The sequence below is a fragment of the Galleria mellonella genome, unplaced genomic scaffold (genome assembly GCF_026898425.1).
Source record: "Galleria mellonella isolate WM207_F2 unplaced genomic scaffold, CSIRO_AGI_GalMel_v1 utg38, whole genome shotgun sequence".
NCBI classification, from domain to species: Eukaryota; Metazoa; Arthropoda; class Insecta; order Lepidoptera; family Pyralidae; genus Galleria; species Galleria mellonella.
This window is the reverse complement of record NW_026442090.1, coordinates 5336668-5362083: the sequence shown is the minus strand read 5'-3', so window position 1 is coordinate 5362083 and position 25416 is coordinate 5336668. Positions and strand designations below refer to the sequence as shown.

The 25416-nt window shown below is 36.4% G+C and overlaps 1 protein-coding gene across 2 annotated transcripts; it reads left to right on the top strand.

Moving 5' to 3' along the window:
• Positions 1-1118: 1118 nt before the first annotated feature.
• On the top strand, positions 1119-25273 carry LOC113523103 (UDP-glucose:glycoprotein glucosyltransferase). 2 transcript variants are annotated; one of them, XM_052897706.1, is made up of 28 exons: positions 1119-1588; positions 3762-4019; positions 4539-4714; positions 5225-5415; positions 6218-6422; positions 7151-7364; positions 11335-11555; positions 12030-12233; positions 12591-12764; positions 12955-13148; positions 13859-13974; positions 14085-14233; positions 14764-14949; positions 15587-15765; positions 15959-16050; positions 16773-16930; positions 17153-17292; positions 17584-17793; positions 18352-18576; positions 19058-19231; positions 19802-19979; positions 20339-20521; positions 20599-20702; positions 21180-21346; positions 21885-22006; positions 22461-22601; positions 23172-23223; positions 23574-25273. In XM_052897706.1, exons 1-28 carry the CDS (start codon positions 1339-1341, stop codon positions 23603-23605), a joined length of 4695 nt encoding a protein of 1564 aa, XP_052753666.1. In that variant the 5' UTR covers positions 1119-1338; the 3' UTR covers positions 23606-25273. The 2 variants fall into 2 exon arrangements, with proteins under 2 accessions (XP_052753666.1, XP_026764787.2); XM_026908986.3 differs by having other exon boundaries at positions 1120-1588; positions 3762-4015; positions 4535-4714.
• Positions 25274-25416: the final 143 nt, after the last annotated feature.

Genomic DNA, 25416 nt, shown 5'->3' with positions numbered 1-25416 from the left:
TAATTTTGTTGTAAACTTTGATATTACAAGAGATAACTCGACAGAGCAATGATGAAAAATTACCTTCTGTAGAATCTTTTGATGCTCAAAATATTACAATTGATAATAAAGGAGTTGATGGTCTTGTAAACCATAATGATGAGTTCTTTGCTAGAGAAGATATTTTTATTATTAACGAAGAAGTATTTGATAATGCAAGAAGTAATACACTAGAACATACTTTAAAATGGGGAGAGGGAGCTAATTAAAAGGTGGGATGCTAGTAGATCATCCGAAAGGTTGGAAAGTCGTACTCTACAAGTATGTTTTTAGGGTTAAAATAAATGCTGATGGGAATGTTGATAATGGTTATTATTAAAGAAAAAGAAAGGCGTGGCCTATAACCATCCCAATATTAATTCAATTATTATAAAATAACAGTCAAGTCATTTTACAAAGGAATGTTATCACATTACCAGAGACTATGTATAAAAATCGTCTGTCTGGATATTCATGTTTCCAGTGGTATATTTAAGTGAATTTTCAGTGTAAGCCTAGTCTCTTAATAAGACTCATATGTACTCTGAGATATGTTTCTCAAGTGACCAATAGCTAATTTTATGTAATTACCATGAACTACCCGGCAAAACTGAACCATCGTTTTGTGAAACTAATTTATTAACCAATCTGCTGAATTCACAACCGATTTAAGGAGTTAGATTATTTTTTCACATTACTATTTTATGAAGTTTCAAAGTGAAATATACTGTAATACAGTAAAATATGCGAATGTTTTTCTGCATCGTAATTGTATTTATTATTAAGAACCTTCTTGGTTCAATAGCAGGCTATATGCATTCCAGTAGCGCTAGTCAATGTAAAATAAAAAAATAATAGAATAAAAAATGACTGATTACCCATTTGTCTTAAATACTATGAATATATGACTGAACTTGCCAACTGACTAATATTAACTAGTGTAGGTAACCAAAATCCTAGTCCTGGTTTTCCTTAATACTGATCCTGATCCTGGCGTTGCTTAATACTGGTGAGTGGTACTACCAATTTCTTATATTATTTATTATGTATTAGTTACTAAGTTTACAGCGACAACGGCAACACTGCTTTGTCGTGTTTAGTTGTCATTGGTAGTTTTCGTTTGACTTGTCTGTATTCTTTATACGAATGATTGCAATTAATGCAAATAATTAATTTTGACTGAATCGTCTGAACGTTGTAACTATTTATACTTAACGAAAACAATGAAAATGAAACAATAAACGAGTTTTGAAAATGTGGTTACTATAGATAGCTTAAATTAAATTATTCGTGACTAACATAATTTTAGTTATATTTACCATGCAAGTCACCGGCTTTAGAATACTTTTCTTTATATGGGCCATAGTATTTGTTGCTTTAACCAATGGCACCGGCCAGCCAAATCGTGATGAGAAGAAAGCCAAATCAGTGACTACGTTTGTCAGTGCAAAATGGGAGGTAACTCCTATTGTTCTAGAGTTGGCTGAATATCTATCTAGTGAGAACACAGACTTGTTTTGGTCATTTGTAGATGGGATAAATTCTTTAAAATCTAGTCTGGAAGTATTGGGTAAGTGACATTTTAATGTAAGTTTTTATAACTTTTTAACTGCAGTACTTTGTTGGCTCTCCGAGTAAGATCAATCTGAATATTCCCTTATTAAGCTTAATAGCTTTACAATTACCTGTATTTATTAATTTTTTATTGTAAATTTTGGTTTTTGTTACAATTATGTAATATATAAATTGAATTGTTGTTGTTGTTGTTGTCTTGTTTAATTAACAGTTTTATTTATTCTACTGGAACGCTAGCTCCTCTGCCTTGAGGAGGTGGGCGTTGACGACACAGTTATTTTTAACTAAAAAAAAAAAAAATACTGAGAATAAAATTGAATTTCACGAAACATTGATGGGTGAAAATGTGTTTTTTTTTTCTTGATGGGTGAAAATGGTATGGTAGCCCCGCCTGCGCTAACGGGATACGCTGGCGGAGCACCAGTGAAGGGTGATCGATGAGAATGAAAACAGGCCAGTTAGCCCATCATGATGAATTCATCAGGAATTAACCATGATAGTTTCCAGGGGGAACCGCGAGGAGGTCGACCTGGTTGGGTATATTGCTAGCAATGGGATTCTCAGTCTCCATTACTAACAATCCCTTTCCCCCCGGTGAAAATGTGTTTAATTAACTCCTGCAATGCTTTTTTTTTTTTGATGGGTGAAAATGGAATGGTAGTCCCACCTGCGCTATTGGTATATGCAGGCGGGGCCAGTCGGCCCATCGTGAAGAATTCAACAAGAATTAAACACGATGGTTTCCAGGGGGAACCGCGTGGAGGTCGACCTGATAGGATGTTTTGCTAGTAATGGAGCTATTTGACCCCATTTCTAACAATATCTTTCCCCCCACTCCTGCAATGTTAGAAATAATGTTCATTACATGAACATATTTCTGCACTGTAATGCTATAATATCTCAACATATTCACTTCTTATGTTGCTAGGAAAAGCTCAGAAGACATATATTTATATATTAGCGTCTATCTTTCTTGATTTAATGTTAAAGTTATTTAGTTGAAAAGATTGAATAATTTTAGAAAAATTTACAAATCAAATAACTGTGCTTAATCAAAAATATACCTGATTATATTAATGCTTTATGTAAGTGGTAAAAGTAAAATAACACTGATGTAAACTTTCATTCTGATGAAACATGTATACCCATTATACTGATGTGCCAGACTGTTAAAAATATATATTTGTAGAGTAGAGGGAGACTTTGTACAAAAATTGTTAGCTTGGGCACCTCTGTCCCATTTGTGTTTCTACCATAAAGCAGTTGTGTTTGCATGGCTGTGTTTTAGTTTGAAGGGTAGGATATGGCTATTGCTCATGTCTATAGATGATGGTTACCACTTACCATCAGGTGGGCCGTCAGCTTGTTTGCCATTCTAAGTTGCATAAAAAAAAGTTATAAATATAGTTAATTAATATCTAGATCTACAAATATGTGTATGGACCTCTACCTTTTTACAGTTGGTTGGTTTTTTTATTAATTGATAATAGAATGGTAACTTTTCTGTGCTGTTGGTTTATGCTGGTGGGGTATCAGTGTGATATGGAGGTGAAAATGAAAGCAGGTCAGCCCTATTGTGATGAATTCATCAAGAATTAACCATGATGGCTTCTAAGGGGAACCATGTGAAGTTCAACTTATTGCTAGCAATATGTAATACTCACTATAAATAGGACTAGTTAAACACTTGTTTTATATGTAGAGCTACCTTTTAAGTCGTGTTGTTTGCTAACCTCGGGCAATTATAAAAAAAATATGGTATTTTTATTTATTTTTTATTTAGAACTTGAAAACAAAAGAATGTTTTCAGATTGGTCAAATAGTTTTATTGTATTGTCTATTCAAAGGTGACAAGTCAGTTGTAAAAATGGAAATATCTAAGGAAAATTTGCATGTGATAATTTTCTACAACTTACAAAGGAGATTGTCGCGACTTCAGTGCTTTGAGGAGATCACTTCTGAGTGGAATAAATGTTTTAAAAACTGGTTTGAATGCATGCAAAAGTGTATTAAATATTGCAGAGAATTCTTTGAAAAACAATAAATAGTAATAATCGATTAGATTGTCTGTACTTATTTCAAACAACACAACTTAAAAGGCAGCTCTCATAGTCTAATTGTTTGAAGTTCTTAATTAAATATTTTACAATACATTTAATAAATTTCAGATACTGATAAGCAAGTTTATGATGCATGTGTGGGAGTAGCCAGTACCTTGCTAGTGCCTGCTCAATTGCGCATGGCTAAGCTGGCATTATCAATGCACTTGACTTCACCAACTGTCCGTATGTTTGACCAAATAGCAACACAGAATGGAGTCAAGGATGTAGCATGTGATACATTTGTTCATATAGCTTCAAGAAAAGTTTGTGATAATGATGTGCTACGTGATATTCTCAAATCATATGATCAATACAATGCTGTAAGTATCATTTATGTAAAAATTATCTGTACATTTTATTAATTAATGGGTATTCATGATATATTGTAAGGTTAAAGAATATAATTAATTCTATACAGATTTCATATTGAATATTGTATTACTGTATTACATTATTTAGTACTAAACCTGTTAGTTGGCTAATAACAATTATAACCTCATTATTGTAGCCAGATTGGCAAGGCTAATTAATCTATTGTGTGATCATATTTTTTAAATAAATATTATTTAAAAACATTATTATTATTATTTTTAACAGGCTTAAAAAATGATGGAGATTCTCAATTTAGTTGTATTATTTATGTTATCTCAGAACTTCATCATTTGCAAACTGATTTAGATTTTTTTTTATTTTTCAGATTGGTCCCATAGACATTTTATGAAAATTGGTTCAATAGTTAAATTTTTAAATGAAAATAGCTGGTTTTGATAATTGGAGTAGGTGTTTTTTTGTGAAACAATATCTATTATGTATGTACCTAATGTATTTATTTATTACAGGAAGAACATAAATTGGAAACATATCTTTTAGACCACACATATCCAAGCAGTGATAATAAAAGTCTCACAGCCATACTCTATGGTGAGCTTGGTATGATTGAATTTGCCACTAAACATAAAATATTGTCTACATATGCTGACAAAGGTGTTATCAATTATGTTGTTAGGTGGAATGTTAAGGTTGGTGTTAAATTTTATATTTTTTATTATATAAAGCAGGGGTCAGCAACAAAAATGAAGGTGGGCGGCACTTGTTTACAATTTCAATAATCCATCCTATATCGGTGGTAACAAAAATGGGGAAAAATAATTATAAGCTTACAGAAGAATTTCAAAGAAGACAATTATACTTATTTAAATAATATTTATTGTTTAAGAAATTGTAATCATTAAAATAAAAAAAAGTTTTCCAAAATAGGCCATCGGCCGCTGGTTACTTAGACTAGTATAGAGTATTGTGGGATTACCCAATAGGTATAGGTATTTAACGTGGATGGGACAGACTTGAGATAACACATTGTCAAATAGATAGAATCTTTATATCACATTATTGCAATGTGCATATCTGGCTTTCTATGTGTATGTAGACATGTAACCATAGGTACGCTTCATACACATTGTTTTCATTTTGCAAGAACTATATTTCGACTTGTTTATTTTTGTAGTAAATACATACTTTATTTTTAATAGCCCCGAGGAAAACCTAAAGTGAGGCTATCAGGTTATGGAGTGGAGTTACAGTTAAAGAGCACAGAGTATAAAAGTCAGGATGACACCACACCCAAAGAATCTGAAGATGGAGAAGCACCTACACCTTCTGAGGAAGAAGATGAAAATGATCCACAAAATCAAATTGATGGATTTAATTTTGGTAGACTTAAGTAAGTTTATTTTATAATTTACCTCATTTTCCTTATATTTATTTTATTGGTATCAAGTTATATTTATTTTATTGGTATCAAGTTATATTTACTTTATTGGTATCAAGTTATATTTTTCTTTATTGGTATCAAGTTATATTTACTAATACAACCTAGAACTTTCAGACTGGAGCCAATTAACCCATTCAATACGGAGAGCGCGCCAGGGCGCTCTCCAATGTTATACCTTGTGACGGCAAGCGCCTCGAGGCGCTCTCCCCACCCTTACCCAATGACGGCGAGCGTTCCGAGGCGCTCGGTTTCCTTTAGTTTCAAACGTGCTTTAGACCGTTCCAGTCACTTGTGGAAGCCCGTTATTTACTGGCAGTCACTCCTAACAATTAACTAAGCCATATACGTAGAAAAAGTTGTGCCGTCAGTGACGGCCGTTTATGAAAAACTAAGCCGTATACTGCATAGGGATCTCAATATGGCCGCCGTATTGAATGGGTTAAGAAATTTTATATGCTAAATTTAATCAATCTCTTTTTAATGGGTAAGAATAGAATGGTATGTCCCTGCACTTATACATAGGTGGGGTACCAATGAAATATAAGTGATCATGAAAGCTGGTCAGTTGACTCATCCTGATGAAATCCACAAGTATTAACCATTATAGTTTTAGGGGGACCTGTGTGCATTGTTTGTGTCAACTTGATATGTCCAATCCTTTGCCCCTTAACTTAAAAAAAATTGTATATTTATTGTATTATACTTATTTATTATTATTTTTTTATTTATTGATAAATCTATTTGCGATCAGGAACTTATTCCCTGCTTTACGTTCACCATTGGAGAGGTTTCGGCGGCATTTGTCGGAGTCGAGTGAGGAACTTGAACCCCTTAAGGTGTGGCAGATGCAAGCTTTGAGCATGCAAGCGGCGGCTGCTGTAGTTGATGCTCACGACGCTGGTGGAGACGAAGCACTCAAAGTATTATCCTCTATTGCGCAAAACTTTCCCATGCAGGTGTGTATAAGAAATCCCAGGTATAATTCTAAAAGAGAAAAGAAAATAACTATGCACTGAAAAAGTATCATCTTCATCATCATCATCATCATATCAGTCGTTTGCTATGATAATGATGAATGATGATATGGGCTTCCCCCTATTGGGGACACGCTTGCCAGGCCGGTTGGCAACCGCAGTTATGCTTTTAATGTTGTACTTAATAATAATCCATCTTTTAGTTGTTACCTAACTACCGTTATACACTAGTAGATATATAATCCTAAATAAGTAATCTGTTTTTATGGTATATTGTATAACTGTGATGGTACGGCAATTAAATAAAACTGTAATTTTTTTTGTGTTCTGTCACAAATCCTGTCGAATTTAATAATTAATAATAATAATGTGGATTCTGCTTTAGTGTCTGTTTACACAGATCGTCTTGAAAAGGAAGACTTGAAGAGCAGATTTCTTTAGCGTTTAAGACATAATTTTAAGATAATTGAAAAATGGTTATTTTAAGCCGATTTATTCTATGTGATACTTAAGTTATGAAATGGGTAAAAAACACCGCTTATTCTGGTGCTGCTTTCGCGTGCGCTTCATGCGTAAATAAGGATAATATGCGTAACGTTCCGCATTGCGATTCGCGCAAATTTTTGCATACTTATCACGTTTATAAATATTGATAAAGGTTTGCTTAGTCTGACACTAGATGTGGTATATTATTATTTTCTCTTTTTCAGACTAAATCGCTAATACACGTAAACGTTCCGCGATCATTTCGCGACGAGGTATTGTACAATCAAGATATATGGGCGTCATCACTTGGTCTTCGTGCCGCCGAGCCGCTGTTGCTTGTGTCTGGCGCGCAATACGACGCCGAGGATATCGATCTTCTAGGGCTTCTGGCCGCACTCCGAGAGGATATAGGGCCTATGAATACGTTGCACGCTTTGGGTATGTTTGTAATATTTTTATAAGATTGATAAAGAATTTTTTGTTTGATAAAATTTTAATTATAAGTAAGTACGTACGTAAGATTCTGCACCATTAAGAAAACAAATTGTAGGTGGTAGAGCCACGCTGTAATACCATATGGTATTGCAGCATGAATGGGCCGGCTCGACCGGGGAAGTACCACACCCTCACAGAATACCGACGCTAAGTGGCCGCACTTTTAGTGCGACCACATTCCGTATGGTGAGTGAGGGAGTCCGGAGGCCCATCCTATACCCATCCCCTTCCTTATCCTAAAATCCTCCCCCAACTCCGTCCCCCCATCCTTCAATACCATGGCAGTGGAATTTAAAAAAAATAACGTACCCCAGGGAGGTACCAGCAGCCATGTTGCTGGAGAATCCTCCCTCGAGCAACCACGCTCGGGCTGCCCTGCGTATTCTGGGGGGGGGGGGGCAAAATTCCGCTCTATGGGACCAAGGGCAAACAGAGCAAGACTTCTGCGGCATCCCCTTTGCTCAATGTGAGCCTCTGTAATATTAGGGGAATTCATTCAAACCTGAACGCTGTCCACCACCACCTAGAAACGGCGCGGCCGGCATTGCTCTTCCTCACGGAGACACAGATATCCCCTCCTAACGAAACATCATACCTGACCTACCCGGGGTATAAGCTTGAACATTGTTTTGTTTCGCGTGCCGGTGTATGTGCGTATGTCAGAGAGGATATCTGCTGTCGACGCCTTGGGACTCTTGAAGGTACGGACCTGTCCATTCTATGGCTGCGCGTAGATTGCAATGACCATCCCCGCATCTATGCGTGCCTATACAGGTCCCACAGCGGTAACACTGAAACCGACCAACTAATTGAGCACGTCCAAATGGCTACAGATTCCCTGCTTGAGCAGATTCCTTCCGCTGAAGTCGTGATTGTTGGCGACTTTAATGCCCACCATGCCGAATGGCTTGGTTCGCGTACAACCGACTATGCGGGAAGATCTGTTCATGACTTTGCTTTGGCTTATGGTCTGACACAGCTTGTTTCCTCGCCTACGCGAATCCCTGATGTGTTGGACCATTCACCTTCCCTGCTGGACCTTCTGCTGACCACCCACCCAGACAACTATGTGATCTCCGTCGAAGCCCCGCTTGGATCGTCGGATCACTGTTTGGTGCGGAGCGAAGTGCCTCTTACGAGTCCGACTCCACCTCGTTCTACGGGTAGACGTCGCATTTGGCACTACAGGTCGGCAGATTGGGATGAGATGCGGATTTTTTTTCGCATCTTACCCATGGAGGCAGGTTTGCTTCACACTGGATGATCCCGACGCCATTGCCGATTCCATTGCTGATGTGGTGCTTCAGGGAATGGAATTATTTATTCCTAACTCTGTGGTGCCCGTCGGCGGGAAATCCCAGCCCTGGTATGGAGCCTCCTGTAGAACAGCATCTCGTCTGAAACAGGAGTGCTTCCTAACCTGGGCTAAAGGTGTGGCGTCGCGAGATCCTAACACCAGTGCTCTTAAAAAGAAGTATAACTCTGCCTCTAGGTCTTTCAAAAGAGTTATAGCCACAGCGAAGTCAGAGCATATTAGTAGAATTGGCAAGAGACTGGCTAGTTTGCCCTCTGGGACTCGAGCTTTCTGGTCTCTTGCCAAAGCTGCACAAGGGAATTTCTGTAAGTCATCTTTTCCACCTTTGCGCAGGGAGGATGACTCGTTGGCCCAGAACGCTAAAGAAAAGGCCGATCTTCTTGGATCCATCTTTGCGTCAAACTCGACATTGGATGACGGGGAGAAATCACCACCGACCATCACGTGTTGTAGGAGCTCTATGCCTGACATTAAATTCACGCATAGCTCAGTGCGTAGAGCACTTTTCTCTCTCGAAATCCATAAGTCGAGTGGGCCTGATGGTATTCCTCCAATTGTGCTTAGGACGTGCGCACCAGAGTTGGCTCCGGTTCTTACGCGTCTTTTTCGGCTTAGCTACTCATCGGGCATAGTCCCAAAGTTTTGGAAGACTGCTCTGGTGCATCCGATCCCTAAAAAGGGAGATCGCTCAGATCCAGCTAACTATAGGCCCATAGCTATCACTTCCTTATTCTCGAAGGTTATGGAATCCATCATTAACCGTCAACTGCTCCGGTACCTAGAAGAGCACCGGCTGATCTGTGATCGCCAGTATGGCTTTCGACAGGGACGTTCGGCCGGTGATCTTTTAGCTTACTTAACACACCGATGGGCAGTGGCAATCGAGAGTAAGGGAGAGGCCTTAGCAGTTAGTCTGGATATTGCGAAGGCCTTTGATCGGGTGTGGCATAGAGCGCTGCTTTCAAAGCTACCTTCATTTGGGTTGCCTGCGAGACTGTGCATTTGGGTCGCCAGTTTTCTCAAGGAACGTAGCATTAAGGTCGTAGTCGACGGTGCATGCTCTGATTTAAAACCTTTGAATGCTGGTGTCCCGCAAGGCTGTGTACTATCTCCGACTCTGTTTCTTCTGCATATCAATGATATGTTACAGATAAGTAATATTCATTGCTATGCGGACGACAGTACAGGAGATACATTATATACCGGTCATGCAAAGATCTCGCGGGCACATACCGATGAGTGCCGGAATAGACTTGTGTCTGAAATCGAAACTTCACTCCATCAAGTTTCGATCTGGGGTGAACAAAATCTTGTCCAATTTAACCCCAAAAAGACACAAGTCTGCGCGTTTACCGCAAAAAAGACGCCGTTTGTCGTATCTCCTCACTTTCAGGGCACTTCCCTTGATAAAAAGTCAAGTCTAGGAATTCTGGGCGTTGATATATCTTGCGACGTCCAGTTTTGCGGTCATCTGGAGGAGAAGGCTAAGATAGCTTCCAAAAAGTTAGGAGTGCTCAATAGGGTGAGACGATATTTCATGCCAGAACACCGCCTGAAATTATATAAAGCCCAAGTCAGGCCGCATATGGAATACTGTTCTCACCTGTGGGCAGGAGCGCCACAGTACCAACTCCTTCCGTTAGACCGCATTCAAAATCGGGCGGCTCGAATTATCGATAGTCAACGCCTTACTGTCCGACTTGACCCATTGAAACTGCGCAGAGATGTTGCGTCTCTGTGCATCTTCTACCGAATTTATCATGGGGAGTGTTCTGAGGAATTGTTCGGATTGATACCTGCTGCTGATTTTCACCACCGTACAACCCGCCACAAACTAAAGTTTCATCCCAATCATCTGGACGAGTGGCGGTCTTCCACCGTGCGTTTTTCAAGGCACTTTCTTCAACGCACAACCATTCTTTGGAATCAACTTCCAGCAGCAGTATTTCCGAACCGATACGACAACATAACCTTCAAGAAAAGAGTATATTCCTTTTTAAAAGGCCGGCAGCACACCTGCAATGCCGCTGGTGTTGTGGGTGATCATGGGCGGCGGTAGTCACTTACCATCAGGTGAGCCGCATGCTCGTTTGCCCCCTGTGTTGTAAAAAAAAAAAAAAAAAACAAATGAATAAATCTTTACGTTTATTTATTGGTAACGTTTTTCGGAAAGTGTCTTGCTACAGAAAATTTGTATTTTGACGGTATTGAAGTCATTTCAGTTTTCAGAATTTTATCTCCGAAACAAGATGCCAACGAATCTATCGATAATAATAATAAATTCTTTCGGTCAGCGCTCATATTGCAAAGAACAAGACAGCTCTGTTGTGTGCTCCTGTGACGTGTTTACGTTACCATCTCATTCTATGTCATAGACTCGCTTGTGGTAACGTTTCAATAGATTCGTTTATATTTTGTCTAGGGGGGCTATATGCTTACTGGCAATTTATATTTCTTAGGTTTGTAGGCCATGTAATTTTAATAGTAATGTAAATATCACTATTATTTCAACCATTAATTATTATCTAGTCCTAAACATATGCATCCTCATACCATTTTTATGATGCGTATATTTATATGTGATATATTTATTGGCAGGACTGTCCAAGAAAACAATCAACACGCTAATGTCCTTGGAGCTGGGCGAGTCATATACTTGGGAAGAGTATGGGCTAGATATTCGCGACACCGCGATCACGTGGCTCAACGATTTAGAAACTGACGAACGTTACCGCCGTTGGCCCTCTTCGTACATGGAGTTACTCAGGCCAACATATCCTGGCATGCTTAGGAATCTTAGGAGGAATATATATAATTATGTAAGTGTATTATAAATGTACATAGTCTGTAAGAGAATAATATTATTCCATATCAGCTGTTGCCATGCTTGGTAAGCGAGTGACAACCGCAGTTAGGTTTTGGAGATGTATTAAAAGGGTTGCTGCTGCCCATGCCTCGATCATTAAGTTCCCTTAGTCGCCTCTTACGACACCTACGGGAAAGGAAGGGGATGGCTATTCTATGCCGGGACCTCGCGGCAATAAGAATATAATATTTCATAATCATTCATTGTCCATAAGCGGCGATTCTGAGCTTCCTCTACAATATCTTGTGACACTTTTCTAGTTGTCATTCTATCTATAAAGAGATTACACAAAAAATAATAGTATTTTTTTTAGTTTACCTACTACTGTTTTCTCCCATTTTGAGGAAGAGAATGGCCACTTTTCAAGTGGAAGTGCTATGTAATAATATATTGGACACCCCTCTTCAATAGATACTCTTACCACCAGGTAATCGTTATAGACCCAACGAGTTATGCCTCTGGTCCACCGCTAAAGCTAGGGGAAACATTACTGAGACACGCGACTCCTGTACGGGTGGGACTAGTACTGGCACCATCCAGCGGACCACTAGAAACCGCCGTCCGCTCTGCGTTCAACTACATCGCGCAGGAGAAAAACTCTAACAAGGAAGCCTTTTTCTTTCTTTCTCAGGTCAGTACTTAAACGAAAATCCTTTTTACAGCATTGATTGCGAACCTAGTATTGTAATGGATAATATAACAGACGACCTTCTTGAGGTATTGCTCATTTCTGAGCTATTACATTATATTTGTATATAGTTTCTTTAGACTGTTCTCAATAATATCAGTGTAATATCATATAAAAAATGAAAACATTGAAATAAATGAAGTTCTTATGTAAGGAATGATTAGTAATTACAACCTGTTGTGTAAAAATATAGAACAATAATTAATTTTTGGATAAATATTACTAAAATTAATGAATAGTCTACAGGAAAAGTCAATAATTATTAATTTTCTTCTCTAACTATTTTTGTATTATTCACAGCTACTAAATAACCAAGAGGAAAGTTTAAATATAGAGCAAGTGAAAAAACAACTTAAAAAGTATGTTAGTTCTGGTACAAATATTGACGCAATAATTTCTGAAGACGATTACAACTTTGGCAGACAGTTGGCGGAAGAATTTGTGTCGAAACTTGGGAGCAATAAATATCCTCAGGTACATATTTTAGAACACTATTATATTGTTGCTTGTAATAAATATAAGATTTTTATTAAATATTAATAAAACATTAGTACTATAAATTACAATGGTATATTAAATTTAATTAATTGGAGATCTAAGAGTAGTACAAATGAATATATTCCTTAATGAGTGTGAATCCTGATATACAATTTTGTATGGACAGGTGTTGATTAACGGCGTGCCGCTGTCTGAAGAGGGCGGCGCGGGCAGCTCGTCCGTGGAGGTGCTGGAGGAGACACTGGTGACGTCACTATCGCGGCACACTGCGCGGCTGCAGCGTGCCGTGTTCCGCGGCGACCTCGCCGACACCGACGACGCGCTCGACTACCTCATGAAGCAGCCACATGTGATGCCCAGGTAATAATAATTAATTTTCTATCTTCTATATCTATATGTTGCAGTCAAAACTCTTAACCAGTCAAAAGTAGTATTGACTGAACAGGTTGGTCAAAAGTGGTTTTGACTGAAAATTATTGGTTTGACTGCAAATTTGCCGTTAAAAGTAATTTTATAATAGGTATTTTTTTATACAACTTAGAATGGCAAACAAGCTGACGGCTCACCTGATAGAAAGTGTAAACCGTAAACCGTCGCCTATAGACATGAGCAGTACCATGGACATAACAGAGTATACTGTTTCGCCCATGATACCCCCCATGCGTTGCCATTCCTGAGGACTCAGGTGTTATTCCTCTGTACCCAGTAAATTCACGCCATATCCCACCCTTCAAACCGAAACACAGCTATGCAAACACAACTGTTTCATGGTTAAAACATGAATGGGACAGAGGTACCCAAGCAATCGACTTTGTACAAAGTCTCCCTTTTGGTGTAGGTAGGTAAGTTAGGATTTACTACTTATCAGCGTCGTTTCTAGTACTTATATTAATACTAGAACTAACTGTCCTTGTTGTCTTAGATTTCGATAGAAAATCCTATGGTAGATGGGAGACATCGCAATGTGAGCGTCATACATTTTAATGTCTACGATGAAAAAATAATTTTATTTCTATAATTATACGTTTTTTTTTTTCGCAATTTCGACTATAATTCCTGACTACTTGCAGACTTAATCGGCGAGTTCTTGGTGCTGACTCGAGCCAGTACTTGGACTTATCGGGCGTACCATCCTCTAGTGAACTATTTACAGAGGACAAAGTACATCGTCTTATGCATTTGACTGGTAAGAATAAACATGCAATTCTTTTTTATTTTCTCAGTTAATCAACAAAAAACAAACAACAAACAGTTAACAAACAAAAAAACCTTGCTAATTCTGTTTTTTTTTTTCAGGTCGCGATGCGCTAGCTACTGCACTGCCATTATTGAAATATTTTACAAAAACGGGCAAAAATGATAAGATAACACAAACTATTTGGGTTGCTGGTGACTTGAATGATAAGCTTTGTAGAGAATTACTGAAGAATGCTTTGATGTTCATGGTAAGAATAATTGTAATATACTGTCTAATTTACTCGAAAACGGTCTATTCAATGTCACACTAGAACATGTCTTTCCATTAATATTGCTGTAGATTACAAAGTAAAGATTGTCTTTGTCATAAAGTCAAATGATTAATTCTCCTGTTTTTTATTTATCATATATAGCCTCTGTATAACTTTTTTAATTTATTTTGAATTTATAGTCGAGTTACAATAGATAGTGTTGTTGCTGTCATCATGGATGTTTACTATTAGTTTATAATCTAAACGATTTTGATGTTAACTTCTAAAATAGCTCAGTTCAAAAAGTAATAAAAATTTCTAACCAACCAACATTTAATTGACAAAACCTGGCTGGTATTATATAATACAATATTATTATATTGTATTGTATCAGGCATTAAGTGTCCACTGCTATACATAGTACTTAGTATTGTATTGATATATAATTTGGTTTAACACATTCTTGTCTTGAGTTTCATGTGTGTCAAAAAAAAACAGACATAATGAGATTATGTTTTATGGAACAGACAGAAAGCGGGGGCGTCCGGGTAGCGTTCATACCGAACGTGGATGGGTCGCCGAGTGTAGACCAGTCGCTCAATAAGGTGGTGATAGCGGCGCTAGCCACTTTAGAACCCGCAAAAGCCACTAAGTATGTGATGCAGCTGTTAGAGGACGAAGGGTGTCATGAAAAACAAAATTGCGATATATTGGTGAGTGAACAAATATATTGCCTCATAATAGTGTCTCTCATAGTAAATAGTCTAATAAATCAAATACATTCTAATAATATTCATTATAATTATAATACTTATTTCGCATAAACTTAACTTTTAATTTTATATAAAAATATATATACAGGTTATATTATGTATTTGAAAATTCTTTAGCGATCTCCAAATAAAAGAGGTTCATAATTTGTCTAATTCTTTTTTGTGTGTATCACAACTGTGAAATGTTTCATAATTACGATTCTGAAACATTTCACAATTCTTTTGCAATCGTTAGGGTTACTACCATGTACGTTTAAGCACAGAGCAAATAATCATTATATTATTTAAGATTCGGCATTGTCCTTATAGTAATGAAATCGGAAAATGAGTTTATGCAACCATCTAGAAAAATAAACACAATATAATAACTGAATATTTGCAATGTTGCAAAGGTACATATTTATAATTATATTTCGGTCCAACATATCGCCATTGATAGGTATCGTAAAAGATTAAACTCCTTTATGGTGTAAAATTTCCAAATTATATGAATTGATTGTATTTTATACAAACAGTTTTTGTTTCAAGTGTGATGTAAGTGGTCTGATAGTAAGTAGTTTAATAATACGTTTGCTAGCCGGAGCTGGTGGCAGCCTTGCAGCAGCACGCGTGGACGCTGCGGGCGGCGCGCGTGCTGTGTGCTCGTGCGTTGCGGCTGCGGTCTGGCGCGCGCGCACTAGTACACAACGCGCGGCTCATTGGACCCTTCGCTGATGATGAACAGTTTACGCTTGACGATTTCTTATTACTCGAAAGGTATGCTAACTAACACACTAATATGCATCTCGTTTATTTAATATAACGAAGATTAAAGCTAAAAAATTTAAGTGACCGATATAGTCTATAGTGAGCTAAGGTTCTCGAGTGACAATCATACTTACTCTAAAGCTTTCATTTATTCCTGTATCAAAATAAATATATTATTAAAAATTACCTTTTCTGTGTACAGGTTTAGCAATAGAGTTTACGCTGACAAGATTTCAGAGGTGTTAGACAAGAAGAAGACTTCAAAGAATGATGTCTTGGATGATGACGATTCAGGTACTAAGATAGTAAATGCTCACTAATATAAATGTGTAGATGAGGAGTGATGAGAAGATGAGTCAAATATGTATGCAAAAAAATATCAATGTGACATCTCAGTGATAGTCTTTAGACAATTCAATGATTAATTCTTGATGCGTTTTATAATTTGTTTAAGGTTGTAACGTTATCTAGTTTAGTATCGATAAATTGAAATTTTTGATTTTGAAATTGAAAGCACTCTTACCATGGTGATGTTAAATTTAACAGTTATTGTTAAAAAACGATCGAGCTATTTCTAATATTCATCATCATCATCATATCAGCCTTTAACTGTCCACCGCTAAACATAAGCCTCTCCTCTTCCCCCCCCCCCCCCTAGGGGGGTTTTGCCAGTAGTTGCCGCGCTTGGCACGCGGAATGGGAATCATAGTCAGGCTTTATAGATATTTTAAGAGGGACGCTGCTGCCCATCCCTCGCCCTCCTTTAGTCGGCTCTTACGACACTCACGGGATAGGAAGGCGTGGCTTTTTCTATGCCGGGACCACACAGCAATTTCTAATATTGCTAATTGATTATAATTTAAAAAGTATTCTAATTTGCTATCAGAGCACTTTTGGTTTAAACTCTCATATATCGTCATAGTCGTAGAATACCAACGGATCTTTATATGTAATCTTTGTCAGATCCGTCAGTATTCTACGACTATGACGATATATGCCTTTCTTGGGCTCTACAGAGGAGCGTGCGCCGCTGAGTGCGGACGAGCGCGTGCGTGCGACAGCCGTGTTGGCGGCCCGGAGCCCCCGCGCCCGCACACCGCTGCCGTCCGGCCTGCGCACCGAACACTCGCTCGTTGACCTGCCGCCGCTCATACCAGACGAAGCTGCTATTGAGGTACGCCTTTTCACTTTCCTAGCCTGTGCCCACAAGGGAAATTATGTCTGAGTATAAAAATTCCTTTGTTTACCTCGTCTTTCCATAAGACTCCGTTACTAATAATGTACTCGACCTGTCTAGGAAGTTTAGTTGGGTTTCAATTACTTTAAAAGCTCTTAAACAGGAAACCATGTAGATGTAGTAAAGGCTATCTCGGAATAAAAACGTTGCATTGTGTAGATTGTGGCAGTGCTGGACCCTGCATCGGTGGCCGCGCAGCACGTGGCGCCGTTATTGCTCGTACTGCGGCGCGTCGTCAACTGTCGGATCAAATTGTTCCTCAACCCGCAGGACAAGAACTCGGATATGCCGCTCAAAAGGTAATACTATGTAATTCTCTAATACTGTCATTAATAATAAAATATCACACAATAGTATCAATTGCCACAGCGAACTAGGAACCAGCCATTTGAATTCCGTCTTCTGTGTATCCGGTGGCTGAACATAAGAGCATCTCATCAGAGATGGTTGTATTTCTGGCGTCAACTTCTTGACAACGAAAACGTGTGAAAAGCTATTTGACCGATGAGTTTCGGCTCCACTATTTGCTAAAATCTTAATTTAATTACATATCACTTAGCAAACTTTTAATATTACCGCTATACTTACAGTTTTTACCGCTACGTGCTGGAGCCGGAGTTGCAGTTCACGAGCACCGGGGCAGCCACCGGCGGCGCGGGCGCACGTTTCGGCCGGTTGCCGCACGCACCGCTGCTGTCGCTTGAACTACGCACGCCGCCCAACTGGCTCGTCGAGTGCGTGAAATCCGTGTACGATCTTGACAACATAAGACTCGCTGACGTGGACACGCTCGTGCACAGGTCATTATTCCTTATTTCTCTAGTATACAGTGACTTAATTAGTAAAATTCATTCCTTAACTACTAATACTAGTTGTATTAGTATTCTAATAAGTTATGAGCTGTATTAATATAGGCTCAAAAAAAATTTTTTTTCGTAGATAAATTTCCAAAATAAAATAAAATAAAAAAAATAACATGCATTTGTACCAATAGCACTACATAGTACTAGGTGTGTAGTACTAACACTAGTTTAAAAAATTGATTTTATTAACATACTGTATATCACAAAAAATGTTTTTGGGTATGTTGGGTGGTATATGCAGTCGAAAACAATTTGTTTATGGCTATCAAAAAGATAATACATGCATTAACTTTGATACACACTCATTTTATAATTATATTGCTAATTTTATTTGGTTTTTAAAATAAAGTCAAATAAATTATTACTAATTGACATTGAATTAAGTTAATCGCGACGCGATATATTGAGCATCGTGGCGCTTGCCGTAGAAATTTATTAAGAATTTTCGTGTTTATCCATAGCATAAACATACTAACCACATTAATATGTTTGTAGCGAATTCGAGCTAGAGTACTTACTACTGGAAGGTCACGCGTGGGACGTGGGTGTGGGTACGCCACCGCGAGGCCTGCAACTAGTACTGGGAACGCGTGACCGGCCCGACATGGTCGATACCATCGTGATGGCCAACTTGGGATACTTCCAACTTAAAGCGAATCCTGGTGCTTGGATGCTACGTTTGCGACCCGGCCGGTCCGATGATATTTATGAGATAGTCGGGTAAGTAAGATTACATAATTTCTCACTGTAAATTGTCTATTGTGTAAAATACTGAATTTGTTAAAAAAAAAAAACACTATGCTAAGAAAAAAATAATACTGATTGATTTTAACGACGTTTAGCCTGTTTTCACATTTATTAATTATCTAGACTAGATTGTAAATAATTAAATTTTCGTTAATTAAATGTGGTAACTTCTAATTAGCTTATTATTGTCATGTATAGTTAACCATTATATTACAGCTGTAAGCTTTCTTAAAAAATAATAAATAAATAAAAATAATATCAAATTTGTGTAGATTTTGGATTCTTATTTTTTTATGTTGTCTATATTAACATGATGCAGGCGTCGTGCATTTCTGAAACATCTCCATTTTTATATTTATTTCAGAGTTTATAATGTAATAATGAAATCAGTATTAAATGGTTGCTTTGTCACTGTTTTTATAATAATTACATCATATAATTTATGTTGTTATAGTCACGAAAATACGGATACACCGGCCGGCAGTGCCGATATCCAAGTGCTGATGAGCTCGTTCCGCAGCCACGTGATCAAACTGCGTGTTAACAAGAAACCTGATCGACAGCACTTAGATTTGCTTGTCGAAAACGATGACAACAACTCTGGCGGCATATGGAACTCTATCGCGAGGTAAATAAACAATCTATAAATTAATGAATAAAAGAATGATTTGTGTCTGTGATTTGAAAGAAAGAATTATGTCTATGGTAGAATTATGTTCTAATTCATTGAAAAATAGACAAATTTTGTATATTACAATGTTTTGAAAACATTCTTTAATGCGCAGCGTTGTTTAATCTCCTAATGATGAATAAATAACAAATTTTATATACCCTATTTCCCCGCAATTGCAGTTCTTTGTTATCTGTTTGAATTAGTAATATAGTAGTCTTCAATCTGTATAAATATTCAATTACTAGTCTCTGTTAATATTCCAACTTAAAATTATGCATTTTGCATAAAGAAGAAAGAACCCACATTCAAATTCGCCTATTTCAAAAAAATTTATTATATTTTCTCTTTTAAGGAGATTTGTATGCACTGCCCTATGGTTTAAAGCCCACTATATGTCTATATGCATACATGTATATTTTAGATACAGTCTGCCAAATATTAATTTTTTTGATACTCTCGTATGTCAAAGTACACACATATTGGGAAATGTCGATTATCTCTTAATGGTGCAAATTTTGTTAATAGTTCGTTCGGAGGCGGCGAGGAGCAAGAAGTGCAAGATGAAACTATAAACGTATTTTCGGTGGCGTCAGGGCATCTTTACGAACGATTCCTGCGCATTATGATGTTGTCAGTCCTCAAAAATACCAAATCACCAGTCAAGTTCTGGTTTCTTAAAAACTATCTTAGTCCTTCACTCAAGGTAAATTGAATCGTTTATTTTTTAATTTGACAGGCTAGACTTATATTATATTTAATAATAAATAATAATAAAAATGTGTATCCTACTCCTTTTTATTTCCGGTATAAAAAGGTGATTGACAGAGACAACTAGTAGAACAAAATGCAGTGCATCAATGCAAGAAAAAGATACATATATAAGACATTGTACCCAGCCGTCTGGTCATAATGGTAATAGTAGATCATATCCTCTCAAATGGGAGAGATTTTGTATCCAGCACAAAGACATCTGAAAAAGTTGATTTCAGCTCTACAAAGTCTATATATCTATCACATTAGTGTGACATATTATTATATTAACATTGAACTATTTAATTACAGGATAGTCTCCCGTATATGGCACAAGAGTACGGGTTTGAATATGAGCTGGTGCAATACCAATGGCCGCGCTGGTTGCAACGACAACGCGACCGCCAGCGCACTATTTGGGGCTACAAGATTCTATTCCTCGATGTGTTGTTCCCGCTACATGTCAAGAAAATCATCTTCGTTGACGCTGATCAGGTTAATCTTGATCATATGCATTTATAATTAGATGTAATTTTCAAATGTGTAATGTAATAGTTTAACTATTGTTACAGATTGTGCGAGCGGATTTGAAAGAATTAGTTGATTTGGATTTGGGTGGCGCACCCTACGGCTATACGCCGTTCTGTGACAGCAGAAAGGAGATGGAAGGATTTAGGTAGATATTTTTAAGTATAGCGTATATAAGGTTTGGATGTCTGGAATTTGAATTTACCTATATAATGAGAAACACTAGTACACTTCAACCGGGTGGTCACACATTTTATATTTAAAATAAAACCTGTAGAAAATTTTCTTGCTTATAATGATGAAAAAAATGAGAAAGAGTTTTTTTTTATATAGGTGAGAATGGAATGATGACTTCGTCTGCGCTACAGGTATACGCTGGCGGGGAACTAGTGAGTGGTGATAGGTTTATCCTCGCGTATCTAGGTCAGTTAGCCCATTGTGACAAATCTGACAAAAATCAATCACCGTATGGAGGTCGACTTGACAGGGTATATTGCTAGCAATGGGGATTAATGCCCCCATTACTAAGAATCCCTCTCCCCCCTGAGAAAGGGATTAGTAATACTTATTACCCATTGAATTTTTTTGTAAGTTTTCATATAAAATGTTGTAATCGTTGACACAGGTTCTGGAAGCAGGGTTACTGGCGCAACCATTTGCAGGGCCGCAGCTATCACATCAGCGCATTATATGTAGTGGACTTGAAACGGTTCCGCCGCATCGCCGCCGGCGACCGCTTACGCGGACAGTACCAAGCTCTGAGCCAGGACCCCAACAGTCTTTCTAATTTAGGTTATAACTTATTTGTTTTAATATTATTCTTGTTATTGGATTTAAGAAACTATGCAATTTGGGAGACTAGCAATCTTGCTTTTAATTCTAATTAGTACTAATAGTCTAAAATACTCGAGTAAATAGTTTTTTTAATGGATGATAATGGAATGGTAGCCCTGTCTGCGCTAACGGTATACGTTGGCGGGACATCAGTGATGCATGATAAGTGAGAATGAAAAGGCAGGTCTAACTGACCTGCCTTTCACCTATCATGTAGAATACACCTGAAATTCAACACGATGATTTCCAGGACCACATGGAGGTATATTGCTAGCAATCATCATTTCTAACAATATCCCCCCCCCCGAAAAAGTAGTTTTGCGCCTATCCATGTTTATCTAATGAAATATGAACATTGTTTCTAATAGTAGGTAAATTATCAACATTGCTAATTACTATTATTAATTACTCTGAAATAATTTTATTGTATTAAAATTTTGTAAGGATTTTTTTGAGGGTATTAAAATATATTTAAAATTGTTCTAACGGTTTATAGATCAAGATTTGCCGAACAACATGATACACCAAGTGGCTATAAAGTCGCTGCCGCAGGAATGGCTGTGGTGCGAAACGTGGTGCGACGACAAGTCGAAGAAGTACGCCAAAACTATTGATTTGGTAAGTATGAATTCGATACAATACTTCTGCAAGTATTATGTATTATATTTTGTAAGTTTTTTAATTATTAATGATTAAAAGCTTAATTTTTTTTCTAATAATACTTATTGCAAAAAAAATGTCTGGTTAAGTAATAAATTACATATAATAAAATTGTAAATAGATAATGTCTATACATAGGATGTATTTAAGAAAAAATATAAGGGTATTGTTAATAAGAGCAATAATAGCCAAAGTAGTAATTTTTGGAATTTAGAATGTGTCTATGTGTTTGTCTGTTTTTACGACATCATGTAAAAACAGTTTTCTCAGCAGAGTTCCTAAAAGTCAATTTAAAATTGTTTTATTACGCTATAAAGAAGTTGATCTATTTTATTTGTTTTCCTACTTCCAAAATCGATGGGTACAGAGCTGGGGGCAAAAGCTGGTATTATATATAATGTGTTCTGTGCAGTGCAACAACCCAATGACAAAGGAGGCTAAGCTGTCGGCCGCAATGCGCATAGTGCCGGAGTGGCGCGAGTACGACGAGGAAATCAAAGCGCTGCAGGCGCGCGTGCGCCGCGGACTGTACCAGGCCGCCGACCACGAACAGGTCACTAGATATTTTGTATATAATTAAATATTGAGTATAATTATTCTAGATAGAGCAGCTAAAGTCATTACTATGAATCTTGTCCGACCTTCTTTTATATTTGTATTATGTTTATACATCAAAATTTACAATTTTAAATATTTTACCACAATTAATACCATGTTAACCTTCAATCTTACCATGAGTAGATGTATGTTTAATCAGTAGAGACAAATTTTATTTACACGGTTTTGTTGAGACAATTTTCTAATTTGATTGAAGTTACGTTTTTTGTATATAATATTGTTTTGTATGTTTACTCGTAGAGGCCTGTGTTTGGTTGGGAAAGGCGCATCAATATAATAAGTGTGATGGTATTAAAGTAAAAATTCTATATTCTATAGGTCTATATTCTATTATAGAATATATAGAAAAAGATTAACAATATTCGTTACAGATGCGTTAATATATTATTTTTTTTTATTATACTGATTGCTTAATTGAATTTGTGGTCGGCTGACCGCTAACAAATTATTTTGTGCAGCTCATGTGCTCATTAGCTCATTTTTATAATTTGTTTTTCCATTCCAGGAAATAGAAAATGTTCCCCATGATGAGAACCTTCCAACTGGAAACCATATAAGTAAGTATATATAACTGAATATTAGCATATGAATTAAACATTTTTAAAATGATCAAAAGAAGATCTTTATGCTAAACGGAGTTAGGATAAAGTTAACTGCTTAAAGAACCTATAGTTTTATTTTTCTGTCTAAAACGGTGAATTCAAATTTCCAGTTAATGTTCGAGATATGATTTCCATAAATAAAATTAAGACTACACGTACACGTTAACTTTGCTCTTTGTAATAAATATTTAAAATTTCGAACAAGTACATTTTATATAATATCGAGAAAAAAATTAGTATTTATGAATTTGATAACTATATTTATTTTTAAATTCTTTAAACATTTTTTCCGTTTTTTCTTACAGAAAAAGAACATGGGCAACACACCGAGTTATGATGAAATGAGGCAGTAATATTAATAGTTAGTTATTCCATTATTTGTTTTGGTTGATTTGAATACAATCGTCTCCAATCGAGACCAATCAGTTTGTAGTTAGTTGTGTTCGCTCAATAGGAATTGCTATATGATGGCAAAATAACAGTAAATGCCAGAATGTCAATAATCTCTCTACAGGTTTCTAAATACTTACCTAAATATAGTAGGATCATGTGTCTTAACGATACGGGACTGATATTTTTTAGTTTCTTAAATAGTATTTCGGTGAATGAAAAATATTCCTAGCACTTTTAAATGGTTAATTACAAAAACATATAATAATAAACAAAAATAATCTAAAAAAAAAAGATAACCGCTAAAGAATTACTTTTTTTTATGGGAGCTGGAGATAAATGAGTTTGGGCATAAATGATCCCATGAATATTATCAGAAGAGTTGCCGAACTTTTAAAAATATATTCTAATTAAATGAAAGCCTTTGTATCCCAAAATATTAAGATGTTGCACAGCTAGCTTTTTTACAGTTTGACTTCATATTGTTAGTGAATTTATGATTATGATAAAATAATATTGGTGCATTGTATAAAAGGATAGATACTATACTGACGACCGTATAAATTAAACCATAGGATTCTGTACTTTTTTTTAGTATATGTAAATGTAGTAAATAGTGTTTTTATTACATCTACAAGAAAAATAATAGATGTGGTGAAAATAGGGATTAATTAAAACTTATGGTTATACATTTTCGTTTAAGACAATATCTGTCGTGACACGATAGGAGGCACTCTGCTTAGCATATTTGATGTCTCTGTTTCGAGTCTTAGTAAAGTCAATTTAGGAATTGTTCTGAATTGGCTCAAATAATTGTTTTATCCTTTTTGCGTTCATTTTTGATTGCTCATAATAGGGTATTATAGTTTAAAGAACCAGTCAATTAGGTTAACGACCTGATTTCACTTTTTGAGTAGATGCATTAAAAATATGTATTTGCCTCTGATAGTTTTACTTATTTACAAAATTTGTAATATGATAGTAAGTAATAAGTGTCCTGTAAACAATATATCAATATACTTACCAACTTACCGTATATTTTGTACTTTGTCGCAGACTATTATTGTTAGTCTTGGTTCTACTTATTTGTGTACTCATTGAAGACGAACTGCGTATTAATTATTGTGGCCATTCATTCTCACAAAATAGTATTATGTAATGTAATGTAGATACCGTGTGAAATATGATTTTACTATAGACTTTATTCTATTTAGTATTTTTCCAATGTTATTCCAATGCATCAATAATGATAAGAGAAAGTGATGTGATGTTAGATAATAAGTACTTTTTTTTTCTATGATTGTTAATTATCAATGAGATATTATTTTTCTATTTTTCATTCACTTTTTTGTCAATAGTCAATCAAGATATTTGTATAATTTAACCTGTGTTATGGTAGGTAAAATTAAACAAGATCTCAATATTTCTCCATATGTTGTAAAGAAAGAACACAATTGTCTTTCAGTTTAGGTTTTCTACTTCTTTTTATTTCCATTATAATAATTAGCAACATGCGAATTTTATATTACTGTCATACACATGAAACTGTCCTGTAAATAAAATACGTGAAATAAAGTTATTGTTATTATTGGAAATAAACCTATTTTGTTTGGTATTTTATGATTTTTAATGATTGCTAATAGCTTGTGATTATTTTAATCCAACTCTAATTACACTATGAAACTAGTGCCGTGAACCTAAATTCACGACGTTAATTTGCCATTTATCCAAGGGGCAGAAACAAAAAGCTTACAAATT